The 25,454-nt window shown below is 45.2% G+C and overlaps 1 protein-coding gene across 1 annotated transcript in view; it reads right to left on the bottom strand.

Annotated features, from left to right (window-relative positions):
- Positions 1-25,454, bottom strand: part of vopp1 (VOPP1 WW domain binding protein) — a 163,806-nt gene that overhangs the window by 92,862 nt on the left and 45,490 nt on the right. The window contains exon 2 of the mRNA XM_034173021.1: positions 13,737-13,795. Within this exon, the coding sequence (XP_034028912.1) occupies positions 13,737-13,795 (59 nt within the window). The remainder of the gene's footprint in view (positions 1-13,736; positions 13,796-25,454) is intronic.

Below are 25,454 nucleotides of genomic sequence, written 5' to 3'. Positions count from 1 at the left end.
TCCCTTGATAAAATTTCTGGTCAATAAATTGACAGCTCCCACTGTTAGCCGTCCGAGCCCTAGAAGAAAGCACAAACGAAATAGACAGAGAACCAGAATATATGGAAATGGATGAAATACCAATTATCCTCCCCGACAGCCCCCAGCTACCTAATATTGTGGCGTATACCCCAGATAGGGAGGACTGGGATGGACCATGCTTGGTGATATTGTAGACGAGGAAGAAGACATGCACGCACATTTACATTCACACACATGCACCCACAACAATGAGGGATAGGATAGACAGTATCTGAAAGAATGACATGGAGCTGTAATAATGAACGTATATGTATATTAATAGGACACAGGAGTATGGCTGAGAGACCAGACTCCCCATATCAGGGACCTATGCCTGATCTGCCTCTATCAAGTCTGATTGGACTCTCAGAACTGTTTGGAGAAGAAGATATACAGGAGGGACGGTCGAGCCATGATTGGTCGCCACAGCCGCCATCCATCCAGCAGCTAAACCAGTTGGCAACAGAAGGATCTTCATCGTTCCAGCACCTGGCGATGACGGCTTCACAGAATCTGCCTGCAGCGAGAGTCGGCCCAAGGACTCCACCATCATCTGAAGGACCCTTTGGACTCAGGAACACACCCCTTCCGCAGATGCCATGGAGACAGTCACATGTGCCAGTGGCAACGATACCCTCCAGGGGAGGCAGCCAAGGTCGGCCATATGCAGCAACCGCCCGAGTGCATCCTAGACCCAATTCACTGCTAGGACCTGTCCCCAGCTTTTCACCCCCAAGGCAGGAGAGATATTCCGATCAGCCCAGTGCCTCTGGAGGAGGATCAGCAGGGGTGGACCTTAGCCGAATTCACCCACCAGGACAGAGGGGAGCTTTGTACAGGCTGCTAAATGCCCAGAGTGTCCCAACCACTTGCCCGTGCGACATCAACAATACTCCCCCCACACACGAAATGCCTTCCCCCTTGTACTTCCTGTCCCCTGGACTGCACAACCTTAATCTGGTCATGGTCACCCCACTGGACATGGCAATCTTGGCTCGAGAGCTTCGTCTTCCACAAGAGTCTGCTCCAAAAACCTTGGAGCAGCTCCTGCCCCTCACAAATCACATTCCCCATGGGCTATTTGGGGAAATCATGCCACAACTGAGTCAGACAGCTGCATACCTGCTAAGGATACACCGTGACAATGCCAACATCTCTTGTGCTCAGGAGGGCCTCCATACTCAACTGTGTGGTCTTCAGTCTAGTATGGACATGCTAGCCAGCATGATGGAGCATATGGAGAGGGAACACCTAGGGCTGGCCACCACCACCACCCTGAATGTAGGCAAGAATTCTCTGGGGGCCCTGTACAACCTGGCCAAGCAGCACAAGGAGCTGGAAAGAACCATCAGAGAACTGCGCGACTGTCTGAAAGCCAGAATTCCTGATCCTTCCCCCACTACCCCTGAAAGGCCAACCTCCCCATATTCCCCAACTTCTCCCAAAACTTCAGACGCTGAGTAAATGCTGAGGAGCGCGGACTGACGTAATGGCACTGAAAACGGACGATGATCTTGGTTCTTGAGTTTGAATTGCGGACTGGTTTCAGAAATCCGAGTGTAAATAAAAAAACAAAAAAACAAAGAAGGATATATGTTAGTAACGAAGGTCGGGTAAATGTCTGTCCTTACCATCATCTGTGTAACACAGATAAAGCTAAATGTTTCTGAATTCAGAATTTTTTTATGTAGCGCCAAATCACAACAAACAGTTGCCCCAAGGCGCTTTATATTGTAAGGCAAGGCCATACAATAATTATGTAAAACCCCAACGGTCAAAACGACCCCCTGTGAGCAAGCACTTGGCTACAGTGGGAAGGAAAAACTCCCTTTTAACAGGAAGAAACCTCCAGCAGAACCAGGCTCAGGGAGGGGCAGTCTTCTGCTGGGACTGGTTGGGGCTGAGGGAGAGAACCAGGAAAAAGACATGCTGTGGAGGGGAGCAGAGATCGATCACTAATGATTAAATGCAGAGTGGTGCATACAGAGCAAAAAGAGAAAGAAACAGTGCATCATGGGAACCCCCCAGCAGTCTACGTCTATAGCAGCATAACTAAGGGATGGTTCAGGGTCACCTCTGCTCTGTGGAGTGACTGACCCTTAAATCCTCTAAGGCCTACATCAATGGGAAAACACCTTCCAGCCCTGCTCTCGACAGCCAGTGACCAGATGTTCATATTAGGTCCTCTTCCTTTCGTGAGTTTCCCCCAAATGCTCTTCCCATGGCACCGTCAGCTCCATGATAAGGATGTTCTTAGTAGCCTCGTAGATCAGAAGTATATCTGGCCTCAAGGTGGTGCTAATGATGTGTTATAGGAACCCTTACCAAAAAATAGTACTGATAAGTATATAAAAAGTAAACTAGAAGTATACTTGAAACATACTTGCATATACTACTTTTTGGTAAGGGAATCTCAGCTGTTTCTCAAGGTCCACAAGGAGCTGCCAGTCCCGGACTGTTGATAGGATCCCTGCTGCTACAGTCCTGTGTCCTGGTCTTGGCTGCACTCCTGTCTTGACAAAAGCTACTGCACTGGTGGTATTTTGCACTCAGCTGCAGCTGCTGATACCCTTGCTGATGGCTTCTGCAATTGTTTCAGCACCGGATTATGGTGCCAGGTGTAACAGCCCTCGCCAAGAGCTTTCGGGCAGGAGCTCAGAATGTGCTCCAACCCCCTGGCTGAGCACAGCGGGCAGTTTGGGTCTCTGCCTTTCCCCAAGTGAAGAGGTTCTCTTGGCTGGGCAGGACATCATACAGTGCCCGGTGTCTCTGTCTGCCACAGTTCTGTCCAGGTGACTTTCCGCTCCATTGCCTGTTACCACCGTGTCCAGGCCCCCTGTTGCCTCAGACCAACCGCTTTGCTTGATCTTCTTTCCTCCACTACAGTCCTCCTGAATCTGCCTCCGCTTCTCCTTCCCCTTACATTCCCTGTGTCAAGGTGTTGAGAACATCCCCAAGCCTGCTCTGCCATGAGCCACCACACCCACCAGCTCTTTTTGGTGCAGCTGGGACTCAGCATCCAACACATCAGCCTTGGCACTACACTTTCTTCCTGTCTTAACCATCACTCCAGCCTGGGCCACCTTCGAGTCGCTATACATCAACACCTCCCTAGTCCATGTGACCTTGAATTCTTCTTCCAGAGATTTCTAGGGCAACCAGAGCTTTGTGCTGTTCCCGTAGAGAGTGATGATGCTGAGACACCTGGGCAACCCCAACCATCTCCTGAGGCAGCTGCTGACCTTCCTCTTTAAGGTCTTCATAGTGGACATGGGGACCTCATGAACAAGTAGCGGCCATAGTATCCTTGGCAGAACACCATGCTGGTAAATCCACTCTTTAAACATGCCCGGGAGGCTGGATCTGTCAACTGCTCTTAAGCAGTTACCTAGTGTCTGGCAGGTGGACTTAACCGATGAAGAGTCCTTGCTTTCAAACACCTTGCCCAAGCTCTTCACCGGCTTCTCAGAGGTGGTTGGTATTTGCTTCCATTTGATGTTGAATCAAAACCTGTTGGTGACATTGCCCTTCTTCACGACTACTGATCTGGACTTGGCTGGTTTAAAACTCATCCACGCCCACTGGATAAGTTTTTCCAGCCCTTGGAAGATCCATCTACCTCCTGGTACAGACTCTGTGGTGACTGTTAGGTCATCCATAAAGGCGCTTAAGGTCTGTTTTTCTATTTTATCAAATACTTACTTCATGCAATAAAATGCAAATTAATTATTTAAAAATCATACAATGTGATTTTCTGATTTTTTTTTTTTTTTTTTTTTTAGATTCTGTCTCTCACAGTTGAAGTGTACCTACGATAAAAAAAATTACAGACCTCACCATTCTTTGTAGGTGGGAAATCTAGCAAAATCAACAGTGGATCAAGTACTTATTTGCCTCACTGTATGTTTGGATGTGGGAGGGAGCCAGAGCACCCGGATCAAACCCATGCAAATGTACCCCTGTGTTGTGTATGTTGTACTCTCTACTTGCTCCACTCTCGGGACACAAACTCATGATCTCCGGCATGGGAGGCAGGCGTTTTAACCAGGAGGCTAAAACCCATGGGCTGTGGGATCTGTAGCCAGAGCATCTGTTGTCACTGGGGAGTGAGGTTTACTGACTATCATAAGGACAGCGACTCCTGCTAGCCTCTGCCACACAAACACGGGACGAACATGCAAACACAGAAAGAAAAAGTATGGAGTTGAACCCAAGACTTTCTTGCTGCGAGACAAAAGTGATAATCACTCTACCACTTCACCACACCCCTTTACAAAAACAAAAGTACAAAAATTACCACTGCCTAAATATTTTAGGAACTGAATGTATTGTTTGGGGGAAGGTGTGCATGTGTGTATGTGTGGTTGGGGAGGGGGGGTCTTAAATGTCTTAAAATGATAGAAAGGGCTGTTTGAATTTTTTAAAAATTGTGTGCTACTCACAAATTCTGATTATAACAAGGTTTTAAGATACCACACAGAAGTGTCGCCAAGGGGCTGAGGGCATCTTTAATCTGCCCCTGACCACAGCTTAAGAAGAATAAATTTAAATTTAATGTACCACACATACTGTATTAAGGAGCAGCAGAGAACAGAAACAGAAGTTCAAAAAGTTAAAAACTTGTGATGGAGCTTCATGATGAATACTCTTACAGTGAAAGATACGATGAGAACAAGATCCCCAGCTGGCTTGTATTTGTTTTTAGTTGGCCAGTGGATAATTGTGAAACGTGTACATAGTCATTCACGTGCTGTCAAAAAGGCATGAGGATGCATCTTTACATCACGTGGCTCTGGGGTCGACTCTGAAGCTCAACTATCTGGACGCTTTACCGGCAGCCTCCTATTCAGCAAATTACTGAGAAGGCTGGAAAATTACATTTCACTTACCACCCAAAGCAACACAACCAAACACAGCTGTTTTCAGCAGCTCTCAGTTCACCCATGATACTTTTCCATGGTTAGAAGTGTAAAAAGACAACTTGTGTCAAAAAAGACACTGGAAGATGAAAAATTTGAGTTTTGTATTAAAAAAAAAAAAAAAAAAAAAAAAAAAATCAATGGCCATATTTTAACTCATAACTACACATGCCTCTAAATAATTAGACTGCACACTATAACAGAGTTCAATACTTTCATAATTACAGTGAGGAAAATTAGTATTTGACCCCCTGTCAGTTTTGCAGGTTTTCCCACCTACAAAGAATGGAGAGGTCTGTATTTTTTATCGTAGGTACACTTCAACTGTGAGAGACAGAATCTAAAAAAAAATCCAGAAAATCATATTGTATGATTTTTAAATAATTAATTTGCATTTTATTGCATAAAATAAGTATTTGACTCCTTAGAAAAACAGAGCTTAACAACTGGTACAGAAACATTTGTCTGCCATTACAGAGGTCAGACGTTTCCTGTAGTTCTTGACCAAGTTTTCACACACTGCAACAGGGATTTTGGTTCACTCCTCCATACAGATCTTCTCCAAATCTTTCAGGTTTGGAGTTTCAGCTCCCTCCAAAGATTTTCTATTGAGTTCAGGTCTGGAGACTGGTTCGGCCACTCCAGGACCTTGAAATGCTTCTTACGGAGCCCCTCCTTAGTTGCCCTGGCTGTACATTTGGGGTCATTGTCATGCTGGAAGACCCAGCCATGACCCATCTTCAATGCTCTTACTGAGGGAAGGAGGTTGTTTGCCAAAATCTCGCAATACATGACCCCATCCATCCTCCCTTCAATATGGTGCAGTCGTCCTGTCCCCTTTGCAGAAGAGCACCCCCAGAGTATGATGTTTCCACCCCCATGCTTCACGGTTGGGATGGTTTTCTTGGGGTTGTTCTCATCCTCTAAACATGGTAAGTGGAGTTGATTCCATAAAGCTCTAATTTGGTCTCATCTGACCACATGACCTTCTCCCATGCCTTCTCTGGATCATCCAGATGGTCACTGGTTAACTGGACATGTGCTGGGTTGAGCTGGGGGACCTTGCTGCCCTGCAGGATTTTAAACCATGACAGCATCATGTGTTACTAATGTAATCTTTGTGACTGTAGTCCCAGCTCTCTTCAGGTCATTGACCAGGTCCTCCTGTGTAGTTCTGAGCTTTCTTAGAATCATCCTTACCCCACAAAGTGAGATCTTGCATGGAATCCCAGACTGAGGGAGATTGACATCTTGTGTTCTTCCACTTTCTAATAAATAATCATAACAGTTGTTGTCTTCTACCAAGCTGCTTGCCTGTTGTCCTGTAGTCCATCCCAGCCTTGTGCAGGTCTACAGTTTTGTCCCTGGTGTCCTTAGACAGTTCTTTGGTCTTGGCTATGGTGGACAGATTAGAGTGTGATTGACTGAGTGTGTGAAGAGGTGTCTTTGCTACAAGTAACAACTTCTAACAGGTTCAATTAATACAGGTAAAGAGTGCAGAATAAGAGGGCTTCTTAAAGAAAAATTAACAGGTCTGTGAGAGCCAGAATTCTTGCTGGTTGGTAGGGGGTCAAATACTTATTTTATGTAATAAAATGCAAATTAATTATTTAAAAATCATACAATGTGATTTTCTGGATTTTTTTTTAGATTCTGTCTCTCACAGTTGAAGTGTACCTATGATAAAAATTATAGACCTCTCCATTCTTTGTAGGTGGGAAAACCTGCAAAACTGACAGGGGGTCAAATACATATTTTCCCCACTGTATGTCTGCAAATCAATCAATCAATCAATTTTTTTATATAGCGCCAAATCACAACAAACAGTTGCCCCAAGGCACTTTATATTGTAAGGCAAGGCCATACAATAATTATGTAAAACCCCAACGGTCAAAACGACCCCCTGTGAGCAAGCACTTGGCTACAGTGGGAAGGAAAAACTCCCTTTTAACAGGAAGAAACCTCCAGCAGAACCAGGCTCAGGGAGGGGCAGTCTTCTGCTGGGACTGGTTGGGGCTGAGGGAGAGAACCAGGAAAAAGACATGCTGTGGAGGGGAGCAGAGATCGATCACTAATGATTAAATGCAGAGTGGTGCATACAGAGCAAAAAGAGAAAGAAACAGTGCATCATGGGAACCCCCCAGCAGTCTACGTCTATAGCAGCATAACTAAGGGATGGTTCAGGGTCACCTGATCCAGCCCTAACTATAAGCTTTAGCAAAAAGGAAAGTTTTAAGCCTAATCTTAAAAGTAGAGAGGGTGTCTGTCTCACTGATCTGAATTGGGAGCTGGTTCCACAGGAGAGGAGCCTGAAAGCTGAAGGCTCTGCCTCCCATTCTACTCTTACAAACCCTAGGAACTACAAGTAAGCCTGCAGTCTGAGAGCGAAGCGCTCTATTGGGGTGATATGGTACTACGAGGTCCCTAAGATAAGATGGGACCTGATTATTCAAAACCTTATAAGTAAGAAGAAGAATTTTAAATTCTATTCTAGAATTAACAGGAAGCCAATGAAGAGAGGCCAATATGGGTGAGATCTGCTCTCTCCTTCTAGTCCCCATCAGTACTCTAGCTGCAGCATTTTGAATTAACTGAAGGCTTTTTAGGGAACTTTTAGGACAACCTGATAATAATGAATTACAATAGTCCAGCCTAGAGGAAATAAATGCATGAATTAGTTTTTCAGCATCACTCTGAGACAAGACCTTTCTGATTTTAGAGATATTGCGTAAATGCAAAAAAGCAGTCCTACATATTTGTTTAATATGCGCTTTGAATGACATATCCTGATCAAAAATGACTCCAAGATTTCTCACAGTATTACTAGAGGTCAGGGTAATGCCATCCAGAGTAAGGATCTGGTTAGACACCATGTTTCTAAGATTTGTGGGGCCAAGTACAATAACTTCAGTTTTATCTGAGTTTAAAAGCAGGAAATTAGAGGTCATCCATGTCTTTATGTCTGTAAGACAATCCTGCAGTTTAGCTAATTGGTGTGTGTCCTCTGGCTTCATGGATAGATAAAGCTGGGTATCATCTGCGTAACAATGAAAATTTAAGCAATACCGTCTAATAATACTGCCTAAGGGAAGCATGTATAAAGTGAATAAAATTGGTCCTAGCACAGAACCTTGTGGAACTCCATAATTAACTTTAGTCTGTGAAGAAGATTCCCCATTTACATGAACAAATTGTAATCTATTAGACAAATATGATTCAAACCACCGCAGCGCAGTGCCTTTAATACCTATGGCATGCTCTAATCTCTGTAATAAAATTTTATGGTCAACAGTATCAAAAGCAGCACTGAGGTCTAACAGAACAAGCACAGAGATGAGTCCACTGTCCGAGGCCATAAGAAGATCATTTGTAACTTTCACTAATGCTGTTTCTGTACTATGATGAATTCTAAAACCTGACTGAAACACTTCAAATAGACCATTCCTCTGCAGATGATCAGTTAGCTGTTTTACAACTACCCTTTCAAGAATTTTTGAGAGAAAAGGAAGGTTGGAGATTGGCCTATAATTAGCTAAGATAGCTGGGTCAAGTGATGGCTTTTTAAGTAATGGTTTAATTACTGCCACCTTAAAAGCCTGTGGTACATAGCCAACTAACAAAGATAGATTGATCATATTTAAGATCGAAGCATTAAATAATGGTAGGGCTTCCTTGAGCAGCCTGGTAGGAATGGGGTCTAATAAACATGTTGATGGTTTGGATGAAGTAACTAATGAAAATAACTCAGACAGAACAATCGGAGAGAAAGAGTCTAACCAAATACCGGCATCACTGAAAGCAGCCAAAGATAACGATATGTCTTTGGGATGGTTATGAGTAATTTTTTCTCTAATAGTTAAAATTTTGTTAGCAAAGAAAGTCATGAAGTCATTACTAGTTAAAGTTAAAGAACGCAGTGGCACTGGGAGAAATACCAGTCCAACTCTAAACCAAACCACCCATCTTCTTGCAGAAACTCAGTTCACATCTAAAAATAGACACCACTGAAAGAAGAGGTTTTGACATTTTCTGCTAACTGATTACCTTATCTAACACCTATCTGAATTCAACCCCAATTCCATCTCTCCACCCATGTAAGAACATTACATCCTTATTGAGATGGATGCATAAAACCTCACAAAAACAGAGTGAGCAGTTGGGTTATTGGTTCTCCTCTTTCATCAAAAGTGACAGAATGTCCATCCATTTTCTTCCGATTTATCCAAAGTTGTGTCGCGGGGCAGCAGCTCAAGCAAAGCCGCCCAGACCTCCCGATCCACACACACCTCCACCAGCTCCTCCGGGGGAACCCCAAGGCATTCCCAAGCCAGCCGAGAGACGTAGTCCCTCCAGCGTGTCCTGGGTCTTCCCCAGGGCTTCCTCCCAATGGGACGTGCCCGGAACACCTCTCCAGCGCATTTCCGGAAAAGACGCCCGAGCCACCTCAGCTGGCTCCTTTCGACGTGGAGGAGCAGCGGCTCGACTCCAAGCCGCTGACAGAATGTCTAGTCCTAAAACTGAACATGTAAATCTGTAAAAGAAATACCTATTTTAGACAACATTAGAGTTTTATCACAGGAATACTAAAACTTATAGGATAAATATGATTTGAATCAAGATTAAAAAGCAGCAAAGACTTTCTACTTTGTCCCCCCACAACGTGGTTAAACAGTATGTTAGCTCGTTTTCAGTTATTCCAAAACCACATTGATATTCAACACACTCCATAACAGCTTTACATCTTTGTATAAAATAGTCCATATATGCCATTCATAAAAGTGGTAAGCAGTTGGGCCTTATTTTGTAAGACCATTCCTCTATCATCACATGTTACTCTTATCGTTATCTTCTACTACTGAGATGTCTGACAGCTTCTTGCATCTAACAAAGCCTCTTATGCTTTTCTGATGGTGACATTTTTTCAGTGGTTGGGGGGATTAATGGTAGGAATTTGAACAATGTCTAACAATAAGCTCAGATGTTCGATGTTTTCAGGTTTACAGTGGGAGAAATAAGTACTTGATCCACTGTTGATTTTGCACGTTTTCCCACCTACAAAGAATTAAGAGGTCTGTAATTTTTATCGTAGGTACACTTCAACTGTCAGAGACAGAATCTAAAAACAAAATCCAGAAAATCACATTGTATGATTTTTAAATGATTAATTTGCATTTTATTGCATGAAATAAGTATTCAATCCCCTACCAACCAGCAAGAATTCTGGCTCTCACAGACCTGTTAATTTGTCTTTAAGAAGTCCTCCTATTCTGCACTCTTTACCTGTATTAATTGCACCTGTTGGAACTTGTTACCTTTCTAAAAGACACCTGTCCACACACTCAATCGACATAATCTCAATCGATGTCTAATAGACATCAACATGTCTATTAGACCCCATTACTACCAGGCTGCTCAAGGAAGCCCTACCATTAATTAATGCTTCGATCTTAAATATGATCAATCTATCTTTATTAGTTGGCTATGTACCACAGGCTTTTAAGGTGGCAGTAATTAAACCATTACTTAAAAAGCCATCACTTGACCCAGCTATCTTAGCTAATTATAGGCCAATCTCCAACCTTCCTTTTCTCTCAAAAATTCTTGAAAGGGTAGTTGTAAAACAGCTAACTGATCATCTGCAGAGGAATGGTCTATTTGAAGAGTTTCAGTCAGATTTTAGAATTCATCATAGTTCAGAAACAGCATTAGTGAAGGTTACAAATGATCTTCTTATGGCCTCAGACACTGGACTCATCTCTGTGCTTGTTCTGTTAGACCTCAGTGCTGCTTTTGATACTGTTGACCATAAAATTTTATTACAGAGATTAGAGCATGCCATAGGTATTAAAGGCACTGTGCTGTGGTGGTTTGAATCATATTTATCTAATAGATTACAATTTGTTCATGTAAATGGGGAATCTTCTTCACAGACTAAGGTTAATTATGGAGTTCCACAAGGTTCTGTGCTAGGACCAATTTTATTCACTTTATACATGTTTCCCTTAGGCAGTATTATTAGACGGTATTGCTTAAATTTTCATTGTTACGCAGATGATACCCAGCTTTATCTATCCACGAAGCCAGAGGACACACACCAATTAGCTAAACTGCAGGATTGTCTTACAGACATAAAGACATGGATGACCTCTAATTTCCTGCTTTTAAACTCAGATAAAACTGAAGTTATTGTACTTGGCCCCACAAATCTTAGAAACATGGTGTCTAACCAGATCCTTACTCTGGATGGCATTAACCTGACCTCTAGTAATACTGTGAGAAATCTTGGAGTCATTTTTGATCAGGATATGTCATTCAATGCACATATTAAACAAATATGTAGGACTGCTTTTTTGCATTTGCGCAATATCTCTAAAATTAGAAAGGTCTTGTCTCAGAGTGATGCTGAAAAACTAATTCATGCATTTATTTCCTCTAGGCTGGACTACTGTAATTCATTATTATCAGGTTGTCCTAAAAGTTCCCTGAAAAGCCTTCAGTTAATTCAAAATGCTGCAGCTACAGTACTGACAGGGACTAGAAGGAGAGAGCATATCTACTGGCCTCTCTTCATCGGCTTCCTGTTAATTCTAGAATAGAATTTAAAATTATTCTTCTTACTTATAAGGTTTTGAATAATCAGGTCCCATCTTATCTTAGGGACCTCATAGTACCATATCACCCCAATAGAGCGCTTCGCTCTCAGACTGCAGGCTTACTTGCTGTGGAACCAGCTCCCAATTTGGATCAGGGAGACAGACACCCTCTCTACTTTTAAGATTAGGCTTAAAACTTTCCTTTTTGCTAAAGCTTATAGTTAGGGCTGGAACAGGTGACCCTGAACCATCCCTTAGTTATGCTGCTATAGACTTAGACTGCTGGGGGGTTCCCATGATGCACTGAGTGTTTCTTTCTCTTTTTGCTCTGTATGCACCACTCTGCATTTAATCATTAGTGATTGATCTCTGCTCCCCTCCACAGCATGTCTTTTTCCTGGTTCTCTCCCTCAGCCCTATCCAGTCCCAGCAGAAGACTGCCCCTCCCTGAGCCTGGTTCTGCTGGAGGTTTCTTCCTGTTAAAAGGGAGTTTTTCCTTCCCACTGTTGCCAAGTGCTTGCTCACAGGGGGTCGTTTTGACCGTTGGGGTTTTTCCGTAATTATTGTATGGCCTTGCCTTACAATACAAAGCGCCTTGGGGAAACTGTTTGTTGTGATTTGGCGCTATATAAATAAAATTGATTTGATTTGACCTGTTTGAACTTGTTACCTGTATAAAAGACACCTGTCCACACACTCAATCAATCACACTCCAACCTATCCACCATGCCCAAGACCAAAGAGCTGTTTGAGGACACCAGGGACAAAATTGTAGACCTGCAGAAGGCTAGGATGGGCTACAGGACAATAGGCAAGCAGCTTGGTGAGAAGACAACAACTGTTATGACTATTTATTAGAATGTGGGGTAAGGATGATTCTGATAAAGCTCAGAACTACACAGGAGGACCTGGTCAATGACCTGAAGAGAGCTGGAACCACAGTCACAAAGATGACATTAATAACACACAATGCCGTCATGGTTTAAAATCCTGCAGGGCAGCAAGGTCCCCCTGCTCAAGCCAGCACATGTCCAGGCCCATTTGAGGTTCACCAGTGACCATCTGGATGGGAGAAGGTCATGTGGTCAGATGAGACCAAAATAAAGCTTTTTGGAATCAACTCCACTTACCGCATTGAGAGGATGAGAACAACTCCAAGAAAACCGTCCCAACTGTGAATTATGGGGGTAGAAACATCATACTCTGGAGGTGCTCTTCTGCAAAGGGGACAGGACGACTGCATCGTATTGAAGGGAGGATGGATGGGGTCATGTATTGAAAGATTTTGGCAAACAACCTCCTCTCAATAAGAGCATTGAAGATGGGTCGTGGCTGAGTGTTCCAACATGACAATGACCACAGCCAGGGCAACTAAGAAGGGGCTCTGTAAGAAGCATTTCAAGGTCCTGGAGTGGCCTGGCCAGTCTCCAGACCTGAACTCAATAGAAAATCTTTGGAGGGAGCTGAAACTCTAAACCTGAAAGATCTGGAGAAGATCTGTATGGAGGAGTGGACCAAAATCCCTGCTGCAGTGTGTGAAAACATGGTCAAGAACTACAGGAAACGTCTGACCTCTGTAATGGCAAACAAATGTTTATGTACCAGTCGTTAAGGTCTGTTTTTTAGGGGATCACATACTTATTTCATGCAATAAAATGCAAATTAATTATTTAAAAATCATACAATGTGATTTTCTGGAATTTTTTAATATTCTGTCTTTCACAGTTAAAGTGTACGTACGATAAAAAATACAGACCTCTCCATTTTTTGTATGTGGAAAAACCTGCAAAATTATTTCCCCCACTGTATCTGGCTTTCTATAAATGGTAAATAGACTGCATTTATAGAGTGCTTTTCCATCTGCAGCAGATGCTCAAAGCGCTTTACAATTATGCCTTACATTCACCTATTCACACAAACACACTCACACACTGATACCAGGGTGCTGCCATACAAGGTACTCACTACACATCGGGAGCAACTTTGGGATTAAGGACCTTGCCCAAAGGCCCTTAGTGTTTTTCCAGTCAGGCTGGGGTTTGAACCAAGGATCCTCTGATCTCAAGCCCAACGCTTATCCATGAAACCATCACCTCCCATTTCTATCGGTTTTACAATTTCAAAAACTTGAAGGCATAAATAATATATACAGAGTTGTACTTACATGAAGTAAGTAGGGTATCCACCCTCAAAATACCAGCAGTACTTTTTGGCTTCGACGTACTGTAAAAAACAAAAGCACATTGGAATGAATTATTAGATGTAGACACACACATTGTACACATAGTGTGTACAATAAACACTGCATTTCAGTGAGTGTCAAAAATATCAAAAAAGAAAAGGACATCATATTTCAACATATGATCCATATTTGGCTTCAACTGTAGATACAGAAAACTTGGTAAAAGAAAGAACATTATGGCTTCAGCCTCCTGTCCTCAACAGCCCACTGTAAAAAGTGTAAAAAGAGCACAATATTATTAAATATTATTATGAAATGTTATCGATTATTATGAAATGTTATTTATGGATGAGTACGAGGTCTCCACATTTCTTTGATGTCAATTATCAAAAGTAGGAGCATAAAATTTAAAAAAAGAAAGAAAGAAAATGAATAAAGATAAGACATAAACTGGCCATTAAAATTAATAATTTTTTGAAATCATCAAGATTAAAAAAAGAAAAACAAGAAAGTATTTAAAAATCGGATTAAATATTAAATACATGAAAATATGGTGATTTGTCATAATATGACCCCTTTAATTATGATCTTATTGGATATAAAACTATTTCATTTTTAAATCTCTCCATTGAACAATAAAATCTGGATGAAAAGCATCATGAATCAAACATTTTTAGACTGTATTAAACCTATCAGTGCTCCTTTAATTAATGATCATGAACTCAGCAGAAAGAAACAAAGGGTACATTACTTTATAATTGAATAAAGTAATAAAATAAAATAATTGAATTGGTGGGAGACAAAATACTGGACTAACTAGTCAGAAGGGTAAAAAAAAAGCTAAGTACCTTTCCATTATTATGGACTGTACCCCAGACACTACCTACACTGAACAACTTTCCGTCATCTTGAGGGCAGTAAACTGTGAGCCATCGGTGGGTGCATCAAAAACTGAACAATTTATAGGGTGTACTGATGTTAAAGACACTACTAGAAAGGGTCCATGTGATACCCTGTGGGAGAGATTGACCATGTTAATCTTTAACCTTGCAAACTGTGTAGTCTTATGACAATGGCAGTAACATGATGGGTCATAAGCAAGGTGTCCAAGCAAGAACTTTACATGATAATGAGAAGGCCCTCTGTGTCCAATGGTGTTCTCCAGAGGCGGTACAACCTTTTCAGCTCCGTGTTGGGAAAGTGTAGTGACACGGACCCACAACAGGGGGCGCAAATGAACGGTCAATAGATGAGCCAAAATATAACAATTTAATGTTGTGAATGTGCACAACGAACATACAGACAATCTCAGAATATCATAACAGTCAATACACAAAGGTGACGTGTGGGCAGGCTCGAGGATAGAAGACGTCTGTCCTAAGAAGAGCCGGAACCACACAATTTCCGCCGCCCCAGAACCTGGTGAATACTGGAGCCGCCAAGTCCCGAATTCCCAGGTGATCACCGTCCCCGACTGTCGGATCTGGTACTGCTGGCGAAGAACAAAGACAGTCAAGTGTGGGTGTGTGTACACCCAGGAACAACAACGGTGGGAATGCCACCTCCACCTCTCACTCAATAACTTGCAGAGTACTGTGGATTCCTCAGGGGAAAAGAGTGCCTTCAGCACTCTCACAGCTTCCACCGACGGAGGAACTGGTACTCCTGCAAACACTCACAATATACAAATATTACAATTACAAAACGGCTGAGGATATTACCTCCAATGAAGTATGATATCTCGGCAACGAGGTGGAGATGACGTCTGGTCTTTATGGAGTGAGATGATGTTGAGTAGATGGGTGACAGCTGTCAAGAGGTAATGAGCGACAGCTGTCACCCCCGGCTGTGTCCATGGCGGCAGCGCCCTCTTGTGCCTGAAGCCCGCACTTCAGGCAGGGCGCCCTCTGGTGGTGGGCCAGCAGTACCTCCTCTTCTGGCAGCCCACACAACAGGACCCCCCCCTCAACGGGCGCCTCCTGGCGCCCGACCAGGTTTGTCGGGGTGTCGGCGGTAGAAGTCGGCCAGGAGGGCCGGATCCAGGATGAAGCTCCTCTTCACCCAGGAGCGTTCTTCGGGTCCATACCCCTCCCAGTCCACCAAGTACTGGAACCCCCGACCCATCCGACGGACGTCCAGGAGCCGGCGCACCGTCCAAGCCGGCCCCCCGTCGATGATCCGAGCAGGAGGGGGCACCGGTCCGGGAGCACAGAGGGGTGAGGTGTGATGAGGTTTGATACGTGACACGTGGAAAACCGGATGGATCCGCAGTGAAGCCGGGAGTTGGAGCTTCACTGCGGCAGGACTGAGGACTTTGAGGATCTTGAAGGGGCCAATGTACCTGTCCTGGAGTTTCGGGGAGTCCACCTGGAGGGGGATGTCCTTCGTGGAAAGCCACACCTCCTGCCCGGGCTGGTAAGCAGGGGCCGGGGATCGCCGGCGGTCTGCATGGGTCTTCGCCCTCGTCCGGACCTTCAACAAGGCAGAGCGGGCGGAGCGCCACACCCGACGGCACTTCCGCAGGTGGGCCTGGACCGAGGGCACACCGACCTCTCCCTCCACCACGGGAAACAACGGGGGCTGATACCCCAAACACACCTCAAATGGGGAGAGGCCGGTGGCCGAAGACACCTGGCTGTTATGCGCATACTCGATCCAGGCCAGATGGTTACTCCAGGCTGTCGGGTGCGCGGATGTGACGCAGCGGAGGGTCTGTTCCAGTTCCTGGTTGACCCGCTCTGCCTGTCTGTTCGTCCGTGGATGGTACCCGGACGAGAGGCTCACGGTGGCCCCCAGTTCCCTGCAGAAGCTCCTCCAGACGTGTGAGGAGAACTGGGGACCACGATCTGACACGATGTCGGAGGGTATCCCACGCAGACGGACAACGTGGTGGACCAGGAGGTCTGCTGTCTCCTGGGCTGTTGGGAGCTTTGGGAGGGCCACGAAGTGGGCCGCCTTGGAGAAACGGTCCACTATCGTGAAGATGGTGGTGTTGCCCTGGGACGGCGGGAGGCCCGTGACGAAATCCAGGCCGATGTGGGACCAGGGGCGATGAGGCACCGACAGCGGATGGAGGAGTCCTTGGGCCTTTGTGTGTACTGCCTTGCCCCTGGCACAGGTGGTGCAGGCCTGGATATATTCCCAGACGTCTGCCTCCATAGACGCCCACCAGAAGCGCTGCCAGACAACTGCCACGGTCCTTCGCACCCCTGGATGACAGGAGAGCTTGGAACCGTGACAGAAGTCCAAGACTGCAGCTCTGGCCTCTGGTGGGACGTACAGACGGTTCTTCGGACCTGTTCCTGGGTCCGGGCTCCGTGCCAGGGCCTCCCGGACGGTCTGGACTCACGATAGTGGACTCAGGCAGGATGGGCTCCGGTGGATCTGACAGTGCAGTTTTGACCTCCTCTTCGTGTACCCGGGACAAGGCATCCGACCTCTGGTTCTTGGTCCCGGGGCGATAGGTGATCCGGAAGTCAAAACGCCCGAAGAACAGTGACCAGCGGGCTTGCCTGGGGTTCAGCCGCTTGGCGGTCCTGATATACTCCAGGTTCCGATGGTCAGTGAAAACCGTGAATGGCACAGACGCTCCCTCCAACAGGTGTCTCCACTCCTCAAGAGCCTCTTTCACCGCAAGGAGTTCTCGATTGCCGACGTCATAGTTCCGTTCAGCCGGGGTCAACCTGCGTGAAAAGTAGGCACACGGGTGAAGTACCTTATCGGTCTCTCCGCTCTGGGACAGCACGACTCCTATCCCTGAGTCAGAGGCGTCCACTTCAACCATGAACTGGCGGCTAGGGTCGGGCTGCACCAAAACTGGCGCAGTAGAGAACCGTCGTTTCAACTACTTGAACGCGGCTTCGCACCGATCTGACCAGGTGAAGGGGACTTTTGGAGAGGTCAGGGCTGTCAGGGGGCTAACTACCTGACTGTAGCCCTTAATGAACCTCCTATAGAAATTAGCGAAGCCGAGGAACTGTTGCAGCTTCCTACGGCTTGTTGGTTGGGGCCAATCTCTCACCGCCGCAACCTTGGCCGGATCAGGGGCGACGGAGTTAGAGGAGATGATAAACCCCAGGAAGGACAAAGACGTGCGGTGAAACTCGCACTTCTCGCCCTTCACAAACAGTCGGTTCTCTAACAACCGCTGCAGGACCTGACGTACATGCTGGACATGGGTCTCAGGATCCGGAGAAAAGATGAGAATATCGTCCAGATATACGAAGACGAATCGGTGCAGGAAGTCCCGCAAGATGTCGTTAACCAAGGCTTGGAACGTTGCGGGGGCGTTGGTGAGGCCGAACGGCTCAAAGTGACCTAATGGGGTGTTAAATGCCGTCTTCCATTCGTCTCCCTTCCGGATCCGAACCAGGTGATACGCATTTCTAAGATCCAGCTTAGTAAAGATTTTGGCTCCATGCAGGGGGGTGAACACGGAATCTAACAATGGCAACGGGTATCGGTTGCGAACCGTAATCTCATTCAGCCCCCTGTAATCAATACATGGACGAAGTCCGCCATCTTTCTTGCCCACAAAAAAGAAACCTGCCCCCATCGGGGAGGTGGAGTTCCGGATCAGCCCGGCAGCTAATGAGTCCCGGATGTAGGTCTCCATTGATTCGTGCTCAGGTCGTGAGAGGTTGTACAGCCTGCTGGACGGGAACTCAGCGCCTGGAACCAAATCAATGGCACAATCGTACAGACGGTGCGGGGGAAGGGTGAGTGCCAGATCCTTACTGAAGACGTCAGCAAGATCGTGGTACTGAACCGGCACTGCCGTCAGATTGGGAGGGACTTTGACCTCCTCCTTAGCATGTGAACCGGGAGGAACCGAGGATCCTAAACACCCCCGATGGCAGGTTTCTCTCCACTGAACCACCACCCCAGACGGCCAATCAATCCGGGGATTGTGCTTCAACATCCATGGGATGCCCAAAATCACGCGGGAGGTAGAAGGAGTTATAAAAAACTCAATCTCCTCCCGGTGGTTTCCAGACACCACCAGAGTTACTGGTTGTGTCTTGTGTGTGAGTAAAGGGAGGAGGGTGCCATCTAGTGCCCGCACCTGCAACGGCGAAGGAAGCGCCACCAGAGGGAGCCCTACCTCCCTTGCCCATCTGCTGTCTAGCAGATTCCCTTCTGACCCCGTGTCCACCAGTGCTCGGGCTTGAAGGGTTAAATCCCCACTCAGGATTGTGACTGGGAGTCGTGTGGCAATTTGTGTGTGTCTCACTTGAATGTTTTGACCCCCCCTTAGCCCAGTCTCTAAGGGCGAGTGTTGTCGTTTTGGCCGTTTGGGGCAGTTTCTCTGTGTGTGCTCAGTTGAGCTGCAGAGAAAACACTCTCCACGGATCAGCCTCCCCATTTTGGCCCTGTGCGTTTCCCTAACAACGTCAGCAGGGGGAGCTGTTGCCCCACAAAGCGCTGCGGCTGTGGAGCGTGGGGAGGGCGGCCCCTTTTCGAACCCGGAAGGGAGAGGGGCGGCGCGTATCCGGTCACGTCCTTCGCCTCGCTCCCGACGGCGTTCCTCCAACCGATTGTCTAACCGTATAACGAGATCCATAAGCCCATTTAAATCCCACGGTTCCTCCTTAGCTACCAGCTGCTCCTTCAGAACCAACGACAGTCCGTTTATGAAGGCGGCGCGGAGCGCAACATTATTCCAGCCGGACCTCGCAGCCGCGATGCGGAAGTTGACTGCATAAGCGGCTGCGCTCTCGCGTCCCTGTCTCATTGACAGCAGCACGGTTGAAGCGGTCTCTCCTCTGTTAGGGTGATCAAACACTGTTCTGAACTCCCCCACAAACCCAGTGTATGCTGATAACAACCGTGAGTTATGTTCCCAGAGCGCCGTAGCCCAGGCGCGTGCTTTACCCCGAAGCAGAGCAATCACATAAGCTATTTTACTAGCATCTGACGCGTACATGACGGGACGTTGTGCGAAGACGAGTGAACACTGCATAAGAAAATCCGCGCACGTCTCCACACAACCTCCGTACGGCTCAGGAGGGCTTATGTATGCTTCAGGGGATGGTGGGAGGGGTTGTTGAACCACCACTGGAATGTTTATATCCTGCACAGGGTCGGCAGGAGGACGAGCTGCAGCAGCGCCCTGAGCGCTCGCCGCCATCTGTGCGGAGAGAGCCTCCACCCTGCGGTTCAGGAGGATGTTTTGCTCAGTCATTTGATCCAACCGAGCCGTAAAGGCGGTGAGAATGTGCTGCAGCTCACCAATCACGTCTCCTGCAGACGCCTGCGCTCCCTGCTCTCCCATTGGTCGTTCAACAGCCGGGTGACGCCCCTCGGAGTCCATGACGCTGGCCGAGATATCCTGTTGGGAAAGTGTAGTGACACGGACCCACAACAGGGGGCGCAAATGAACGGTCAATAGATGAGCCAAAATATAACAATTTAATGTTGTGAATGTGCACAACGAACATACAGACAATCTCAGAATATCATAACAGTCAATACACAAAGGTGACGTGTGGGCAGGCTCGAGGATAGAAGACGTCTGTCCTAAGAAGAGCCGGAACCACACGATTTCCGCCGCCCCAGAACCTGGTGAATACTGGAGCCGCCAAGTCCCGAATTCCCAGGTGATCACCGTCCCCGACTGTCGGATCTGGTACTGCTGGCGAAGAACAAAGACAGTCAAGTGTGGGTGTGTGTACACCCAGTAACAACAACGGTGGGAATGCCACCTCCACCTCTCACTCAATAACTTGCAGAGTACTGTGGATTCCTCAGCGGAAAAGAGTGCCTTCAGCGCTCTCACAGCTTCCACCGACGGAGGAACTGGTACTCCTGCAAACACTCACAATATACAAATATTACAATTACAAAACGGCTGAGGATATTACCTCCAATGAAGTATGATATCTCGGCAACGAGGTGGAGATGACGTCTGGTCTTTATGGAGTGAGATGATGTTGAGTAGATGGGTGACAGCTGTCAAGAGGTAATGAGCGACAGCTGTCACCCCCGGCTGTGTCCATGGCGGCAGCGCCCTCTCGTGCCTGAAGCCCGCACTTCAGGCAGGGCGCCCTCTGGTGGTGGGCCAGCAGTACCTCCTCTTCTGGCGGCCCACACAACACTCTGTTCAACACTGAACAGTTTTACAGCACAGCGTAAAACAGCTAAAAGTAAAATCTCCCTGACTGACCAGATGGGAAGCCAGGAATGACAGTGTCAAAGTAGTCCGTTACAACCTACCAGACATTATACAGATACTGTTTGCTCTTCAACCCATCTTGGTATAGAAAAAGGACTCAAACACTGTCAACAGCAACCAGCATAAAAAAAAGCATTCTTGACATGGCCTTTTGTGTTGTGCACCATAATCTGGTACAACATACTGTACCAGATTAATGGTGCAAGTAAATTCTACAGAAGTTTACTTGCATGATTAATCTTACTTCTACAGAACTTTACTTACAATTGAAATTTGAAAAGTGAAATAAGTGCAGTCAGAAAATACCTGGAACAGTTCAGGCTGAATGGGCTTGCTGCCTCCAAAACTGATGCCAAAGAAATAGCGGCAACCCTTGACATTGAAATGGCATTTCCATAAAAAGGCAACACAATGTATGATGACAGACCATATGATTTTTTTTTTACAGCATATAAAAAAGCACCTCAATCAGGTGAGCAGGAAACCTGTTCTAATAAAATTTCTGCAATACTGACTACTGGAAAAATTGATGTTAGTTGTATTAAAGTGATGGTCTGTGTCTGAAATCCCTGTCGTTAACCTAAAAGGTTGTTGAAAGTCACGGTGGCAAGATTTTTTTTCTCCACTTTTCACATATATATACATATATATACACATACACATACACTCAACAAAAATATAAACGCAACACTTTTGGTTTTGCTCCCATTTTGTATGAGATGAACTCAAAGATCTAAAACTTTTTCCACATACACAATATCACCATTTCCCTCAAATACTGTTCACAAACCAGTCTAAATCTGTGATAGTGAGCACTTCTCCTTTTCTGAGATAATCCATCCCACCTCACAGGTGTGCCATATCAAGATGTTGATTAGACACCATGATTAGTGCAAAGGTGTGCCTTAGACTGCCCACAATAAAAGGCCACTCTGAAAGGTACAGTTTTATCACACAGCACAATGCCACAGATGTCGCAAGATTTGAGGGAGCGTGCAATTGGCATGCTGACAGCAGGAATGTCAACCAGAGATGTTGCTCGTGCATCATGGGAAACCCCCAGCAGTCTACGTCTATAGCAGCATAACTAAGGGATGGTTCAGGGTCACCTGATCCAGCCCTAACTATAAGCTTTAGCAAAAAGGAAAGTTTTAAGCCTAATCTTAAAAGTAGAGAGGGTGTCTGTCTCCCTGATCTGAATTGGGAGCTGGTTCCACAGGAGAGGAGCCTGAAAGCTGAAGGCTCTGCCTCCCATTCTACTCTTACAAACCCTAGGAACTACAAGTAAGCCTGCAGTCTGAGAGCGAAGCGCTCTATTGGGGTGATATGGTACTATGAGGTCCCTAAGATAAGATGGGACCTGATTATTCAAAACCTTATAAGTAAGAAGAAGAATTTTAAATTCTATTCTAGAATTAACAGGAAGCCAATGAAGAGAGGCCAATATGGGTGAGATATGCTCTCTCCTTCTAGTCCCCATCAGTACTCTAGCTGCAGCATTTTGAATTAACTGAAGGCTTTTCAGGGAACTTTTAGGACAACCTGATAATAATGAATTACAATAGTCCAGCCTAGAGGAAATAAATGCATGAATTGGTTTTTCAGCATCACTCTGAGACAAGACCTTTCTAATTTTAGAGATATTGCGTAATTGCAAAAAAGCAGTCCTACATATTTGTTTAATATGCGCATTGAATAACATATCCTGATCAAAAATGACTCCAAGATTTCTCACAGTATTACTAGAGGTCAGGGTAATGCCATCCAGAGTAAGGATCTGGTTAGACACCATGTTTCTAAGATTTGTGGGGCCAAGTACAATAACTTCAGTTTTATCTGAGTTTAAAAGCAGGAAATTAGAGGTCATCCATGTCTTTATATCTGTAAGACAATCCTGCAGTTTAGCTAATTGGTGTGTGTCCTCTGGCTTCATGGATAGATAAAGCTGGGTATCATCTGCGTAACAATGAAAATTTAAGCAATGCCGTCTAATAATACTGCCTAAGGGAAGCATGTATAAAGTGAATAAAATTGGTCCTAGCACAGAACCTTGTGAACAAATTGTAATCTATTAGATAAATATGATTCAAACCACCGCAGCGCAGTGCCTTTAATACCTATGGCATGCTCTAATCTCTGTAATAAAATTTTATGGTCAACAGTATCAAAAGCAGCACTGAGGTCTAACAGAACAAGCACAGAGATGAGTCCAGTGTCTGAAGCCATAAGAAGATCATTTGTAACCTTCACTAATGCTGTTTCTGTACTATGATGAATTCTAAAACCTGACTGAAACTCTTCAAATAGACCATTCCTCTGCAGATGATCAGTTAGCTGTTTTACAACTACCCTTTCAAGAATTTTTGCGAGAAAAGGAAGGTTGGAGATTGGCCTATAATTAGCTAAGATAGCTGGGTCAAGTGATGGCTTTTTAAGTAATGGTTTAATTACTGCCACCTTAAAAGCCTGTGGTACATTGCCAACTAATAAAGATAGATTGATCATATTTAAGATCGAAGCATTAAATAATGGTAGGGCTTCCTTGAGCAGCCTGGTAGGAATGGGGTCTAATAGACATGTTGATGGTTTGGATGAAGAAACTAATGAAAATAACTCAGACAGAACAATCGGAGAGAAAGAGTCTAACCAAATACCGGCATCACTGAAAGCAGCCAAAGATAACGATACGTCTTTGGGATGGTTATGAGTAATTTTTTCTCTAATAGTTAAAATTTTATTAGCAAAGAAAGTCATGAAGTCATTACTAGTTAAAGTTAAAGGAATACTCGGTTCAATAGAGCTCTGACTGGCTACAGTGCTGAAAAGAAACCTGGGGTTGTTCTTATTTTCTTCAATTAGTGATGAGTAGTAAGATGTCCTAGCCCAGGGTCTCAAGCCCAACACCTTATCCACTAGACAATCACCTCCCCTACACACACACACATCTATCTATCTATCTATCTATCTATCTATCTATCTATATATATATATATATAGTGTGTGTGTGTGTGTGTGTGTGTGTATATATATATATACGAGGGCTGTCAATAAAGTATAGGTCCTTTTTATTTTTATCAAAAACTATATGGATTTCATTCATATGTTTTTACGTCAGACATGCTTGAACCCTTGTGCGCATGCGTGAGTTTTTCCACACCTGTCGGTGACGTCATTCGCCTGTGAGCACTCCTTGTGGGAGGGGTCGTCCAGCCCCTCGTCGGAATTCCTTTGTCTGAGAAGTTGCTGAGAGACTGGCGCTTTGTTTGATCAAAATTTTTTCTAAACCTGTGAGACACATCGAAGTGGACACGGTTCGAAAAATTAAGCTGGTTTTCAGTGAAAATTTTAACGGCTGATGAGAGATTTTGAGGTGATACTGTCGCTTTAAGGACTTCCCACGGTGCGAGACGTCGCTCAGCGCTCTCAGGCGCCGTCGTCAGCCTGTTTCAAGCTGAAAACCTCCACATTTCAGGCTCTGTTGATCCAGGACGTCGTGAGAGAACAGAGAAGTTTCAGAAGAAGTCAGTTTCAGCATTTTATCCGGATATTCCACTGTTAAAGGAGATTTTTTTTAATGAAAGACGTGCGGACGGATTGCAGCGTCGGCTCGCAGCCGCCGCGACGCTTTGCCACAGGAAAAACACCTCCGTTGGAAGCCTTAAGGACAAGTTGGAACATGTCCAGCTGTTAAACAATTTCTCATATACTCACTCCACTGAAAGCCATCAAAAGCCGCCTGGATTTTACAAATGGTTATCAACACGGAGGTGTTTTTCGTGTGCCGACGCGCAGACCCGTCCGCACATCTTTCATTAAAAAAATCTCCTTTAACAGTGGAATATCCGGATAAAATGCTGAAACCGACTTCCTGGATCAACAGAGCCTGAAATGTGGAGGTTTTCAGCTTGAAACAGGCTGACGACGGCGCGTGAGAGTGCTGCACGACGTCTCGCACCATGGGAAGTCCTTAAAGCGACAGTATCACCTCAAAATCTCTCATCAGCCGTTAAAATTTTCACTGAAAACCAGCTTAATTTTTCGAACCGTGTCCACTTCGATGTGTCTCATAGGTTTAGAAAAAATTTTGATCAAACAAAGCGCCAGTCTCTCAGCAACTTCTCAGACAAAGGAATTCCGACGAGGGGCTGGACGACTCCTCCCACAAGGAGTGCTCACAGGCGAACGACGTCACCGACAGGCGTGGAAAAACTCACGCATGCGCACAAGGGTTCAAGCATGTCTGACGTAAAAACATATGAATGAAATCCATATAGTTTTTGATAAAAATAAAAAGGACCTATACTTTATTGACAGCCCTCGTATATATATATATACACACACACACAGTTGTATGCAAATGTTTGGGCACCCCTGATAATTTTCATGATTTTCCTTCATAAATCATTGGTTGTCTGGATCAGAAATTTCAGTTAAATATATCTATACAGCAGACAAACAGTGATATTTGAGAAGTGAAATGAAGTTTATAGGATTTATATAGAAAGTGTGTAATAATTAAACAAAAT

The sequence above is a fragment of the Thalassophryne amazonica genome, chromosome 1 (assembly GCF_902500255.1).
Source record: "Thalassophryne amazonica chromosome 1, fThaAma1.1, whole genome shotgun sequence".
In the NCBI taxonomy this organism is placed as follows: domain Eukaryota; kingdom Metazoa; phylum Chordata; class Actinopteri; order Batrachoidiformes; family Batrachoididae; genus Thalassophryne; species Thalassophryne amazonica.
This window is presented reverse-complemented; position numbering and strand designations above follow the sequence as displayed.